Below are 13597 nucleotides of genomic sequence, written 5' to 3' on the forward strand. Positions count from 1 at the left end.
CTAAGTTCACCTGCAGAAAGCCTGGGGAATCAATACTTGGCTTTGGTCAAGCATAAAGATGCATACGGGACTAACATTTGGCAAAGGCCCAGGAGTGAACGCTATTCTATAGCTGCATCCTCAAACGCACCAGCTAAATGACTTGCTGCAGCCACTACATGTCACTGAATATTCTGTTCAGACCACCGGATCAACCAAAAGGCCCCAGTGCAGATCTTGTATCTGAAAGGGATTTGTTCTGACATTTGGCTCCACCCTTCATCATAATTACTGTTTCCATTAAATCCAGAGATGCAGCTGGACCCTTAACGTAATCCAGATGTGCATTTTAGAAAGCTAGACTGTTCCTAATTAATTCTACAGCATCTTAACTGTACTCAGAACATCTTACAACAGGATTCACTGTGATGATTTAAGAAAACCCCAAACAACAAAAGGTGAGGCTGTATGTAAATCTGCATAACACAGGCCCATCCAGATACACAAGCTATTGTAACAGAAGTATTCTTTACACATATTTTTCTGTCTCATTGACAAACAAGTGAGATTGGCTGATGTTTACTGAAAGAAAAAACAGACTGACCTCATCATAGAAATCAGGATTCTGGGAATGATGTAGCACAGCGGTGTAGGCTGCTGTTGTAAATAACGGTCCACCTGGCTTCCCATAAATACACTGATAAAAGTAACATGCTTTAATTACATTGTGAAATTCTGATGATGATACTACTCTTGGTATATCTAATATGCATGTACACTGGAAACAATATCATTAAAGATTGATAGTTACTTTGATCAAATATTAAAAGAAATATTTTAAGTGATCAAACCTTCATACATACTTCTAGTGAAAGTCTATTGATTCTGTGAAAATTACCCTGCACTCTACTAAGCAATGCAGATTCCTTAGACTTACTCCTTGCTGTTATCAATTTAAAAGTTTTCTGAAAAAAACTACAAAAGCAATTGCACTTTTATGCAGTTCAATACACAATACAATGCCTTTACTGACTTTTCAGCATTACAAAAGCTACCCCAGTTAACAATCTCCTTGCTGGCAGAGTCCAGTCTGGAGGATCTTGGTTACTGAGTGATGGCAACTTATTAGTGGGGAAACTACAGTACAACAATACTACACAATAGCCCTTGGTCAATAGCAAAGTTAAGAATTAAGTCTAAAGTTTCTCTAATTTTATGCTCCTCTCTTTTCAATCAAATGTCCGGAACTCAGTAAGAAGTGTAGGGTAAAAGGTAAATTTTAGAATAAGCAAGTTGTACTGTAAAAAATGGTTAAGTTTTCTAATATTGTCTAATTCTTTCTCCTCCACCAGTTAGAGCTGGCACTGCAAAACGGCACTGTGTGAGCTGGAATCATTATGACTAGGTGGGATCAAAGAGAATCACAGTGCACATGTAGAAGGATGCATGACAACATTTGCTCTTCAATTGTTCTGAGTTAGTATAGCCCCAATTCCTTGGTTTGCTAAGTAATGTCCTCAGAAACATTGTTCTCTGAATATATTCTCACTGTGGCTCACCTTCAGTGGCTTCGCTCCTTCTTCATCTGAGCTTTTAAATTCAATGCACACTGTTATATTCCGTGCCTGAAAAGACAGGAATGTATTAAAGCTTAGATCAGAAGCGGGGTACCCATAAAAACACAAGCAAACTAAAAGCACTGAAATAAGCTCTTTTCAAAATCTCCGAGAAACATGCAGATGGCAGATGGTGTATCAGCATTTAAAATGTCTTTAAGTCACAGTGCTATCACTAGAAATAATATTTCCAAGAAGAACCAGCAAAATCTAACCCAGGCTTCAAACCGACTGTGTAGAAGCAGATTACAAAGTGACCAGCGCCTACCTGTGTCTTGTCCTTAATTAATTTTCAATCACCATGAAAATGCAAGTAGTACTCAAGCTTCATTTAAGAACTAAAAATATTACCCAGATTATTTTTATCTGCGCACATCATTTCATTAAAATACAGCCCTTCTGAAAATTTTGAAAAAGCTATTACCACATTATCTCTGAATCACTGATACAACTTCACATTAATCCACAGATTCATTTCGTTAAAAACATATTAATGTTTCACTATGGCAAAAATTGAAAAAAAGATCAAAAGCCAAGTCCATGACTCGCATCACCCTTTCCCCCTCCTTGGGTGGTGATGAGTACTTTCAATGAGAGCTCACGCAGTACACAACTACCTGAATTGGTCACGTACTGTACCTTGTTGAAGTATTTTTGGCTATCGTACTTGAGGTGTTTTGGATATACGTATATTTGGTTCTTGTATACTCTGTAAGGGCGAGAATATTTTGTTGATTCCTGTACAAACTCCTCAACTTCCACTGTAGGTGGATGCTCCTTTATGTCATTAAATGGCTTGATTGGAATAAAAGATGAAGTTACACAGTCTTCAAAAGAACAGAAAAGAAAACCATCACATATTATTGTTTGCTTTACAGCCTTACTACTTAGAATAAGTAATATTGAGATGGAACCAGTAAAATCCTGGCTGAAATCGCAAAGAACAAGTAATGTGGTGGGAGCTTCAGGAGACTTTTCCTCTTTTGCCCTTTGCTAGAGCTACGTGAGTTTGGCTTCCCCCCCGGCAGCAGAAAGGCAGAAGTTTTGTTTCAGGTTAAACTGTCAGACAATATCCCCTGATGCACCATGGCTCCAGCCCTTGTTGTAGCTAGAGTAAATAAAGTCTTATAAAAACAAAGATCTACTTCTGTTGTTGAAAGCAAATTGATGCTAATGCGAAGCAGGGTAGTGTCGGTCCCTAGAGACATGACTGTATTGGCAAACTCTTGACAAGATCTTTGGCCAACTTCCTTTTCAGTGGCTTTGCTTGGCAATGAAAGATTTTTAGCACTAGCCTGGCATGACTGACTTTGGGTGGGAAGGAGCTGTTATAACAGAACCGGTTACTGCTATTACAAGGCTTCCTTCAGAGCTGGCTGAAGTCAAGATGGAGATTTTAATGAATCCTACGGCACGAAAGTTTTCTGGTACAGTTTTAAAATTATTTTACAGCCTTATTCAGAGCAAGACAAATTTTCCCCATACCAAAGAAATGTTTCAGCTGTTACTCTAAAAGAGTGATGAAATTTTCATTGACTTTCCACAGGAACTGTGCACTTGACAAGCACATACACTTTAAAGCCAGACTTCACCTGGCCACAGGGCACACCAAGTAAAGGAACAGTACAAGGCCCAAGCTGCTTTGCACCATTTTGTGTACTCTGAGACATCAGTTTCTTTTAGTTTCAAAAATAAAAATTGCTTTTTAAATGTTAGTGTAACTATGTTATTTATGTAATACCATATTAAGATGGTATAAAGATGTGTGATGATAGGCTTCAGGGGAATTCCATGGTCCTGAGTTTTTGCAACAGTGGCTCACAGAAGCATGGCCCTTGAAACAGAAAGTTTAAAAAGAAATAAAAGACCCAGCAAGAAGCATCTGTCTTAGCAGCTGCTGCACTGGTGCCAGAGTGGCCTCTGAATGAAGTCCTCCACCTAGTCTACATTCTTGAAACCTGCTGCATCTCCCAGATGTTCACAGAGAATATGAGCATCACAGCCAACCAACAGTGCAAGGCTATTAACTTCAAGCTACATAAGTCCACTCAGTTCTTTGACCTAATCCCTTAGGGAACAAAAAATGGTGGTCCTTGGACTTCCATCACATGTGGATTCATCACGTTACGTTCCATATTGCTGGGGTATATCTGGCCAGGTACAGGATGAAACAAAAAAAATGGTGTAATTGAATGAAAACAGATCAAGAACACTCCCCTGCATACATTTTTCTATACCTCAACGGGCTCTTCTACCAGAATTGTCTCAAGCAGCAATTATGGCTGAAAAATCTATGACAGTTCCCTATTTAATTATAATAATTAATTATAAAGTGGAATCATACTTGGATGTTCCAAAGGAACACAATCAACTGCAATCTCCAAACAGCCAGGTATAGTCTGTATTTTGCTAATCTTCTCTGCTCTGCAATGACAGAAATGAAAACATTTTAGAAAATTAGAACAAGGGAGATGAGACCCATCACAGGAATTAATCTAAAAATGAAAAACAGACCATAATTTGAAATATAAATGTATATTAAACACATTTAACATACACCTATTGGCTATTAAACTCAAATCAAATGCAACAGCAGGAAACAAATGTGGTTTGTTTTATTTTGGATTTTTTTTTTTGTCTTTCTTGGCCTTGTTCCTACCTTCTTTTTGCAAGCAATATTATAGCATATTTTGTAGAAAAGGAAGAAACTGATGAGCCAAACCTTATGAGAATTAACTTACCCACATTTTGTTTCTAAAATCTGAATCAATTGTTCTCTAAAAGGAATTCAACGACCACTGAGAGGAGTTCACAGCACCATGGCTTCTGCAAGGGCCATGCTGAAAAGGGACCAAGACATATTCCTCGTGCCCAAGCAATCTGAGAATTGCCAAAACTGTGCTAAATTTCTTTTATCTAGGAGATGCTTTAGACAGACAAACCCAGTAGTGGTGGCTAATAAGAATAGTCAGAGTTTCAGTAAAGTTTCCTGACCAGTAACAGCAAGATGGCACAAGAGGTTAAGGGCCCAATCCAATCCCTGTAGCTGACATTCAATCTTTCTATGATTTGATTTTATATAAATGGAACAGGATAACTTAATTGGATTAATTCATTCCTAGGCACATTTAGAGTGGAAGAGACAGGAAGAAATTCATGGTTCAATTCTCAAGTCACTTATCCAGTATAAACAAAGACTCCGCTCTAAAATTATCCTGATTTACACCTGTGTGGAAGACTATCCAGCCAAACTGCTATTCACTAATTTACAAACTGTTAAACATTTGGAGAAGTGTTTTCCCTCCAGTGTCCACTCTGCAGTTTGTCATGGAGACTCAAACAAACAAAAGCAAGGAGTGGGGAAACCATTCAAGAATGCTTTTTCATTTTTTTTTCCTCTCTTCCCCATCCCCTCCCTCCTTTTTTTCCTTGAGATAGTTTTCTTTTATTGTTTACTTCACCTGCATCTCTCCTGATGGAAGCTAATTTAAGGAATCACTATCTTTAGTTTATAACATTTATTAATGTTTCAGTTTTCCTGGAAAGTCCAACCCAAAGTACTCTTTGGCAGGTAAATAGGCTAATGGAAAAAAACCAATTTAATACGGCCACTTTGGCACACTGTGTTAAATGAAGAAAAAAAAAGCTGTGAAAATTACTCTGCACAGCTTTATAAAGCTTTTATTCCTTCTCAAACTAAATTAAAACTGTTCCTTACCTTCTGTATTCTGTTATTAGTTTAATCAAATCTTCCATGGAAATCTTATTACTTTCTTGCCTGAATAAAGGTGAGAATCGTGAGTCTCTGTCAACATTTCCCTGATTATCTTTGAACACTGGTCTATAAAGAAAGAAAAATTACATGTTTATAAACACTCACCCACACATATATATATGAACATTTGAAATTGTCATGTAATCTTTTAACAAGGTTATGATATGAATTCTTACACAAATTGGGCTCTCTGCAGGGCTTCAAACAAGAACGCTCTTCTGAGCTGTACATTTGCAGGAGCATAGGCAATTTCAGTTTAATTTCATTGCAATCCCAGTTCTGCAAAAACTTAAGACCTTGTTTAATCTTACACTATGCAGACAGTCCCCACGGACTGCAGGTGCAGTATGACTACTCACAGTTCAGAGTTGCTGCAGTTTAATGCTACAACATATAATCATCCAGTTCAGCATCCATCCTTTCTGCCCCCCTCTCCTGTAGCTAACTCTCACTTCATAAAGCTGGAAGCATCCAGCACCTCACTAGAGCCAGCTCTCTGCTCCCACCTGCCCCTCTGTCGCCCTGGCTGCAAGGCTGCCTTCTCCAGCCTCTTGGCAAGCCCTTGGGGCAGCCCCAGAGAGGCCAGCCCTGGCTGAGCGCCACATCTCCTGGGTCTGGTGGGACTTTACCATCTTGCTCACGTATCAAGGGCAGGACTCCTCACTTCAACAAAGAGACTGGCTCCTTGCTTCAGGGAAGCATTCTGAAGAATTCATTACCATCAATAGGTAGTTTCATCCATGAAGTTATTGTCCAATGAAAATCATGATAATTTTAAATAACAGAAATTACAGCAAGATGTCAAATCCCAACCACTATATCTCACCATGTAAAGAAACATATGCTTTTGCAGAGCCAGTTTAGAGACCCGTACTGAATCTTCCCATGCATTAAATTTGTTCCATGTCCTCCAAGAGAATGGCACCAGCTCACTGGGGCTTACCTTTCCTTCACAAAACAAGTTTGTGGAACATGGACTAAATTTTTTGTGAACCATCTACAAAGTGCAAATTGAAATGGAAAAAAAGGATATCAGTCTATAACTGGAAACAATACATATCAGCTGCTATGCACACGGGAAAATATTCCCAGATATTACCATTCCTGATCATGGACACAGGCAGGATGATTTAATGAAGACATTCCAGTGCCCTTTGTATATCCCCAAGGGTCACACGCGCTGGCTGGGCTGGATAATGTAACAGCTATCCAAATTAGCAAACCTTGGATTCAACTGTAGTATGCAAAAATATTGCTTAACAAAAGTAAAATGTTCTCGACACTAAGTGCTGTTCTGTGAATCATTTGGCCAATCTTGCTTCCTTAATTTACTTCTCTGTTCCACTGCCAGTGAGAAGAAGAATTTATGCCAGCACAAATTGTTGCCAGATGCAAAATAATGGAGTAAACCTTTGGAAGAGGATCCCAAGAATAAGTATAAATGCACCATGTCTTAACTTAATTAATTGAAAGAAGCACCACTATTTCATTTCTTTGCAACTGTAAAGAATAATCAGCTCTTTTCTATTAGATTTTTGCCTCCAGCAGCTAGAGGGGATAAGGTCCACACCAACATGCCATGTCAAAAATCTTACGTTAGGGAGAAACCAGACCCAATTTCTGGCAGCCACCACTTACTTTACAAATCCTATTAAACTGTTGTCAGAGAAAAAAAAAAAAAAAAAAGAAAAAAAAAAGATAAGATTTACTAATTATTACAGCATTGGTGACACTATGATATTTTTTGGACTCAGCACTGCTTTCCTCTCCAGACTAACAGAGAGGACTAAAACATTCAGTGATTTCTGCTGTGCCACTGGCTCTCCAATGTGATGCTGAGCACACCCAGGCCCTGGTGGAACTTATTAACTAATTCCAGCGCAGGCTCTGACACCGAACAAACCACTGCTCAGCACAGCAGGGTGTAAGGGCACTCACCAAGGAAGGGCTGGGGATGTTCATACTGTAAAAAGAAAAAGCAGCAGGTCTGTGCTGGAAGTAGCTCAACTCCAGGTCAGTGGTGCTGAGCACTGCCTCCTGGGAGGCTCAGGGACTTGGCATTGTCACCTCCTCTCCTCCAGCCACTCTGGAGTCACAAGGGCTTTACAGAATCTTCCTGCCTACCACCACTCCTGCCCAGCATCAGTGCTCCCTGGGTATCATATGCCCCACCTCTAGAACTGCTCCTCATCAGCTCAGCAGCGTATCCCAGCCTAAATACAACATCTATAATAAAATCAAAGACATGAAACCAGGGATCTGCAGTACAAAACAGGTAAGTATTTTTACACTCCAGTTTACACACAGTACTGCATTTATGTAATGCTCTTGCCACTACAAGAGCAGTTTAGATGAAATTGCAGTAGAGCAATTGAAAACAAGATAAACCTTCTCAAAACCAGGTATATTATATGTACTCAGGGAAGAGTTAGATGGCTTTATGCTGATCAAACTGTACTGGTGTCTCCATTTCCCTGGCTCATTAAAGCTGGAGAACTACCAGAGCAGCAAGTACTGCATGTATTACGTCTACAGTTAAGTAACTGCAATCCCATGTTTCACTAGATCCTTCCAGGCTGCTGGGTGCAGACAGAGCAAGAGTGCTCCTTGTCACAGTGAACATCCCAAAGGTGTTTCAGAACAATATCTGTCACATCAAAGAAAAGGAAACGTAATAAACCATTTCTACAATCCAGGAGTCCAACACTTGCCTAGTATATTAACGGTTCATTACTGCTGGTTATTTATTTACCAGAGAGATTGGAGTAAGAAAAATGTCACAGAACTAAAATCCTGAAGAGATTCTGAAGGTGTTAATTTAGGGGAAAACAAATGAACAGATTTCACAAAAGAAGCTGAAACATCATCTCAGGATTTAAAGTGTTTCTATGACTCTACTGTTCTGACACTGTTAGCTCATAGTCCACAACCCTAAAAATTCTTTAAGCACGGACAACCTACACAATCTTCATAATTTAACATTGAAACAGCTACTTTTAGAGTAGTGGCTTACAATTTGTGGAAGAATTGCTCACCTCCAAGGTTAGAGATTCAGTGTGAGATCTGCAGCTACTGTAAACCAGTGTAGCCTCGCTACCCTCACCTACATCAACCTATGCCACCTGAGAACTGAACCAGCAGCTGTACAAGCTGTTGAAGGATGAAAGTATTAGGCTTTAAAATGTGAGGTATATGAAGGCGGAGAGGATTTGAAGAAACAGCAGAGTGCAAAAACTAATCTCTGTGAGTGATGTTTCCCCACATCTACAATATGTAGCTCAAACACATATTTGCAAACTTTGGCAGTTCTGGCAGTAGTACGAGAATGGAAGATAGAATTACAGTGTGACAAATCTAACACATACTATAATTATACCTGTGAGAGCATACAGTCACCTGATCCCACCAACGCCAGTAAGAAATCAGGGAGGAACCCTGAGTCACGCTTTTGAACGATGCTAACAAACTGGATGTCACATAAGCTAATTATGAGTTTCAGTCACATGCACCATACTCAACTGTCAAGCTTTTGGCTGACTGAATGTACATGTAAAAAAATCACACTGTGGCCATCTGTAACTGCTTTAAAGGGGGAAAATTTCCACACAAAAACAGGAGTGTGGTTAATGCCAGAATGAAATAACTGGAAAACACATTTCCAAACCCCGGGTTTCGCTATTTATCATAGCCAAACCATTTTTTCCCCCTGTAGTGCAATAGCCTCCTGTGGAAACTTTTATTTTCAAGCTGTGAAAATAGAAATAGATTTTATAGGGCCAAATTATACTTTGCTTTTACCAATGAGAGTCCTGAGTAATGTTAATACATAAACAGATGCAAATAAGAGCAGAATTTGACCCAATGAACTAAATAAATTCCTTGTGCAACATCACTGATAGACAAGTTCATACACATGGTGTATTTGGTCAATGACATTTCAACTATGTTGTCTATTAATGCAATTTATAATGAAAACATTTAAGAGCTGATAAACACACTGAAGTATATTTCCTGTAATTAATACTACAGATGGGAGGAAAGTTTTCAATGGTATGGGCAGTGAAGCACTGAATTAGGGCCGTCCAAAAATACTGCCTGCTGGAACTGAGGGATGTCCACAGACCCCAGCTATGTCCTCTGCCCATGTGCAGACCACCTGTGTAGCGCACGCACAAGTAGTCCGCAAAATGTTGAACTCGCTGTGCATTTGCTAACACCTCAAGCATATATTCCCATTTATATTTGTGAAATCACAGCCAGAAATATTCACTAGACAAACATATTTAGGAACGATTTGATCCTGTCCTAGGGAAAGCAAAAACACAGTATGATGCAGAGGTCTTTACAATCTTATTTTCTAAGACTGTGGACTACATATTGAAAAAGGAGCCTGAAATTTTGGAGAGAATACCCAGTGAAACAAGTAGTTGCCATCTCTGAAACTGAAAAGGTATGGGACTAGAGCCAAGGGTTTCCATTGACAAAAAGTTGCAAGGAAACAGACTCAGGAAGGCTCAAACTCCAGATATTCCCATACCTGCTGTACAGAGCATCACGCGAACAAGCTCCTTTCAAACAGAGCTCTGTTGCTTTCATCCTGTCTTATGTCCTTTACCGCATTACAGGGCCAATTAACCATTCTGCACGGGATTCCATGAAGGAAATCTCTGTTCATTTACCCAGTACATGCTGTTGGGTGCAGCATCAGCAACTGCTGTCGTCCGCTTATATGAGCGGCAGGTAAGTAGAGCAATCCATCTATGGAAAACACTTCTGCTCGCATGGCTTTGGTGACTGGAAGTGCTGCTGTTATATACCATGTTACTACAACTCAAAAAACTGACATGCAGGTATAAATCTGGTGGAGCACTATTTTTTTAGTCAAGCTTGACCTACTCAAGCTTTTATTCCTTACTCCAAAAGAATGTGGCCTCTTATTACAAAATAAATTTATACAGTTATACTAATACGTCTGAGATGACCAAGGAGTTGCCAACTGGTATTTTAATGATACAATACCTGAAATAACACAGAATGGAAAGAAAAATCTTCTGAAAAACACCATTTTCTCAGTGCACCCTAGCTTGACCAGCATTTAAGATGCTATCCACCTTACAGAAGTAAAACTTAATTTATCTCTGTTAGACTTCCTTGGGCAGAGTAAGACCTGCAGCTGCAGTTTGGGCCGAGGCACAGTACTATGTAAAGCGCTTGAGCAGCACAGCTGCAGCACATACACAGCCCAGCATCTGCGTACCAACATAGCACAGCCCAGCCTGAACCCTGCTCTGCCTACTGCCCTGCACCCAGAGCAACTAGGCGATGCCACATGGAGAATCCTACAGAAGTGAAATGCACCTCCTTCAAGATAAGAACACCACCTTTTTGTATTTTTTTTTTAATTGCAAGAAACACTCTGGGATGAGGTTTGCTGAATACATGGAAGAATGTTTTAGCCTTTTCCACGTTCATCAGTGACTAGCCAGACCCTGAACTAGTTAAAATCATCATGCCACCCAAAGGTAGTTACAGCGATGACTGAGTCGCAGGACATATCACCGACAGTACTGCTACAGACCACAGGCAGGCAGGACAGACGTAATAACCCCCCTCAAGTCGGTCTGAAGCCCAGCCTGCACCTTTTGCCGTTGTACGGTCCACTACATGCTAATAGTAGCTCTGTCAGCACAAGAGTTACCCTTCAATATAATTTTGATGAATGCTCCTTTGGCTACACCGAAGTAGTAAATATTAATGAATATCTTTGAGCTTGCGATGACAGATCAGAGCACATTATCCGCCTCTCTCTTGAGCATGCAGCTACTTCTCTTGTTCCTACTGGATATTGACAAAAACGTGTATCAATAAAAAAATAAATGACCTCTTCAAATGGTTGTACCTTACTGTGCATTTTCTGCTTTGCCATCTCAAAACCATATTCTAAAATCATGAGCTTTCCCCTACATGTGGCAGGGGAAAGCACGCACTCCTGGCGCCCCACGCCGCACCAGCAGCACGCACTGTCCCCTCACAGTCCTACAACATGACTTTTTCACCTAGCACTCGCTCCTCCTTCCTCCCTACAGCTGCAGGCAGCTCTCCACCTGGCCTGCCATGGTCAGAACAGAAGCCGTAGTCAAGAAGGAATGCTTTCACTCAGCAATTGACAGCTTTCCCTTTTATAGGGAATACAAAATTGTATATTCCCTGCTCTATGCATGGCAGAAGGAAAGGGAGAGCTGTCACACAGACAGACAGGAGGGTCTCAGGGAGCTCTCATCCCACAGCAGCAGTAAGCTGAGGAAATTCCAGAAGACTGAGGAGGATAAAACAGAAAGGACAGATAAAGGAATAACATGGAAACTTGAAGGGAGAACAAAACCCAAAGAAAGCTGTATCTAGTTTTGTGAGTTAACATAGTAGAAGGGGATCATGAGGCACAGACATGCCTCAGTCTCGAGGGTGAGACCAGCAAGAAATTATCCAGGAGGAAAGAAAGGAAGAACAAAAATCCATTACTGCCACTGCACTGCCCTGCAATAAAACCCAAGTGACCTGCTAAACAAGAAAATAACAGCTCTCTGTCACCTACTAACCACTAAAAATGCAAGAGTACCTGAAGCATAATCCCTCAATATCACCCCCAAGGCACTGTTTCAGGGGCACCATACCCACTAAATCATTGGTTGTATTTATCCTAAAACCTGACAGGCATCATAACAAGAAAAGAGCTTCAGACTTGTGCACCTATATCTTAAGTGGCCACTGCAACTCTATTTCAGACTATAATTATCTTTGTAGGAAATTCTTGTGAGAACTGCGACTTTGGAATATCTTTGGTAATTTTTAGCATCAAACCACTGGTGGAGTTCATGATAAATTGATATTCTGTCAGTCACTTTTGCTACTCCCTAGCAACTTCACTTTGTACTTGAAGAAAACATTCTAAGACAGTAACACTTAATGAGAAAGTAACCAATGTTCAGCTGTATGAAAAATAGGGCAATGAAATAATAGAGCTGCAGGATCTTCTGGGATCCTGGACCACGCAAAAAGTTTTGCTTAGCTTCAGGCAGAAGAAGTGGAAAAGAATAAAAGGATATGAGTCCAAGAGCAGAATAAGCTATAAGAGACTTACAAAATTATAAAAAGAATTAATACATACCTCACTGACCAAGCAAATGGCATACGGTATTTCCCCAGCTTGCTGCAGAACTGTTTATTGGATTTTAACACTTTCTGTGCACACTATGAAAAAAGAAAATGAATTATTTCATCAATATCATTATAATATCTGAAATACAGCACAGAGTACATCCAAGTACTCCTCAGCTGAAGAAGCTATAGTGTCCCTAAAATAATCTAGCCCGGTACTGCCCATAACAGAAGGTTCTGGGTGGAAAGCAAAGACATCACAGATGAATTGCATGCTGCTGAAGAATTAAAACTCTTCACCATCCCTTCAGTCAGAACTGCGTTAGTTACAGTTATTATTCCAGTTTTCTGTAACACACCCAAAGCAGATGCACTGCCTGATCTCGTAGAGAAACAGGTGCCTATTCCAACGTCACCTGTATACTAAGTGCACTAACCCATAATTTCTAAAACATTGCTGAATTTCACTCTGCTAAGACATAACCAGCATAGGAAAGCACCACAAGCGGACTCATATGTTGCAGACAACGGTACTTCATGCATTCAGTCAATGGAGCTTGGACATTTGCTTTCCTAAACATGGGCCTCCTGTGGGCTTGTCCTGTTCAGCAACCACGCACTGGCGAGATCTGCGAGCACAATTTGCCGTGTCTTCAGCTTCCAGCAGGCTGAAGCTGACAAAGGAGGAACTGATGTTCTTGTTACATTACCTTAAAAGAATCGGGATTCTTAATGTAGGGTTCAGCACTGCTGGCAATGTTTCCTGTAAGCACCTTTTCTATTTTTGCCACTAACACAATCTCAGAATGAGGATTGCTTATGGAGAAAAGAGCCTGTGGATTAAAGAGAGAACAATTAAAAAGCATATAGCAATACTGGAGAAATTAAATACTACCAGTGCGCTCTGTTGATGGAAACAGTAACAAACCAAATTCAGAAAGGATTATTGAGGATTATTATCGCTACATATTGAATACAGCCAGACAGAAAATAAAATCGTTGTGCCAGTTCTTAAGTAAGCTTTTGCACATGCAGCACCTTGCAAGCACACTGACCCAAGTCAAGAAGCAGT

General features: G+C 40.1%; 1 protein-coding gene across 10 annotated transcripts in view; it reads right to left on the reverse strand.

Annotated features, from left to right (window-relative positions):
• The window catches only part of DOCK10 (dedicator of cytokinesis 10), a 134034-nt gene that overhangs the window by 51838 nt on the left and 68599 nt on the right, over window positions 1-13597 (reverse strand). For all 10 annotated transcript variants that reach the window (XM_037406772.1, XM_037406777.1, XM_037406775.1 and 7 more), the window contains exons 13-19: window positions 13236-13358; window positions 12536-12618; window positions 5314-5436; window positions 3940-4019; window positions 2235-2422; window positions 1539-1604; window positions 584-676 (exon numbers count right to left, since the gene is read on the reverse strand). In XM_037406772.1, the coding sequence (XP_037262669.1) occupies window positions 584-676; window positions 1539-1604; window positions 2235-2422; window positions 3940-4019; window positions 5314-5436; window positions 12536-12618; window positions 13236-13358 (756 nt within the window). The remainder of the gene's footprint in view (window positions 1-583; window positions 677-1538; window positions 1605-2234; window positions 2423-3939; window positions 4020-5313; window positions 5437-12535; window positions 12619-13235; window positions 13359-13597) is intronic.

This window comes from Falco rusticolus, chromosome 13 (assembly GCF_015220075.1).
Source record: "Falco rusticolus isolate bFalRus1 chromosome 13, bFalRus1.pri, whole genome shotgun sequence".
NCBI lineage: Eukaryota > Metazoa > Chordata > Aves > Falconiformes > Falconidae > Falco > Falco rusticolus.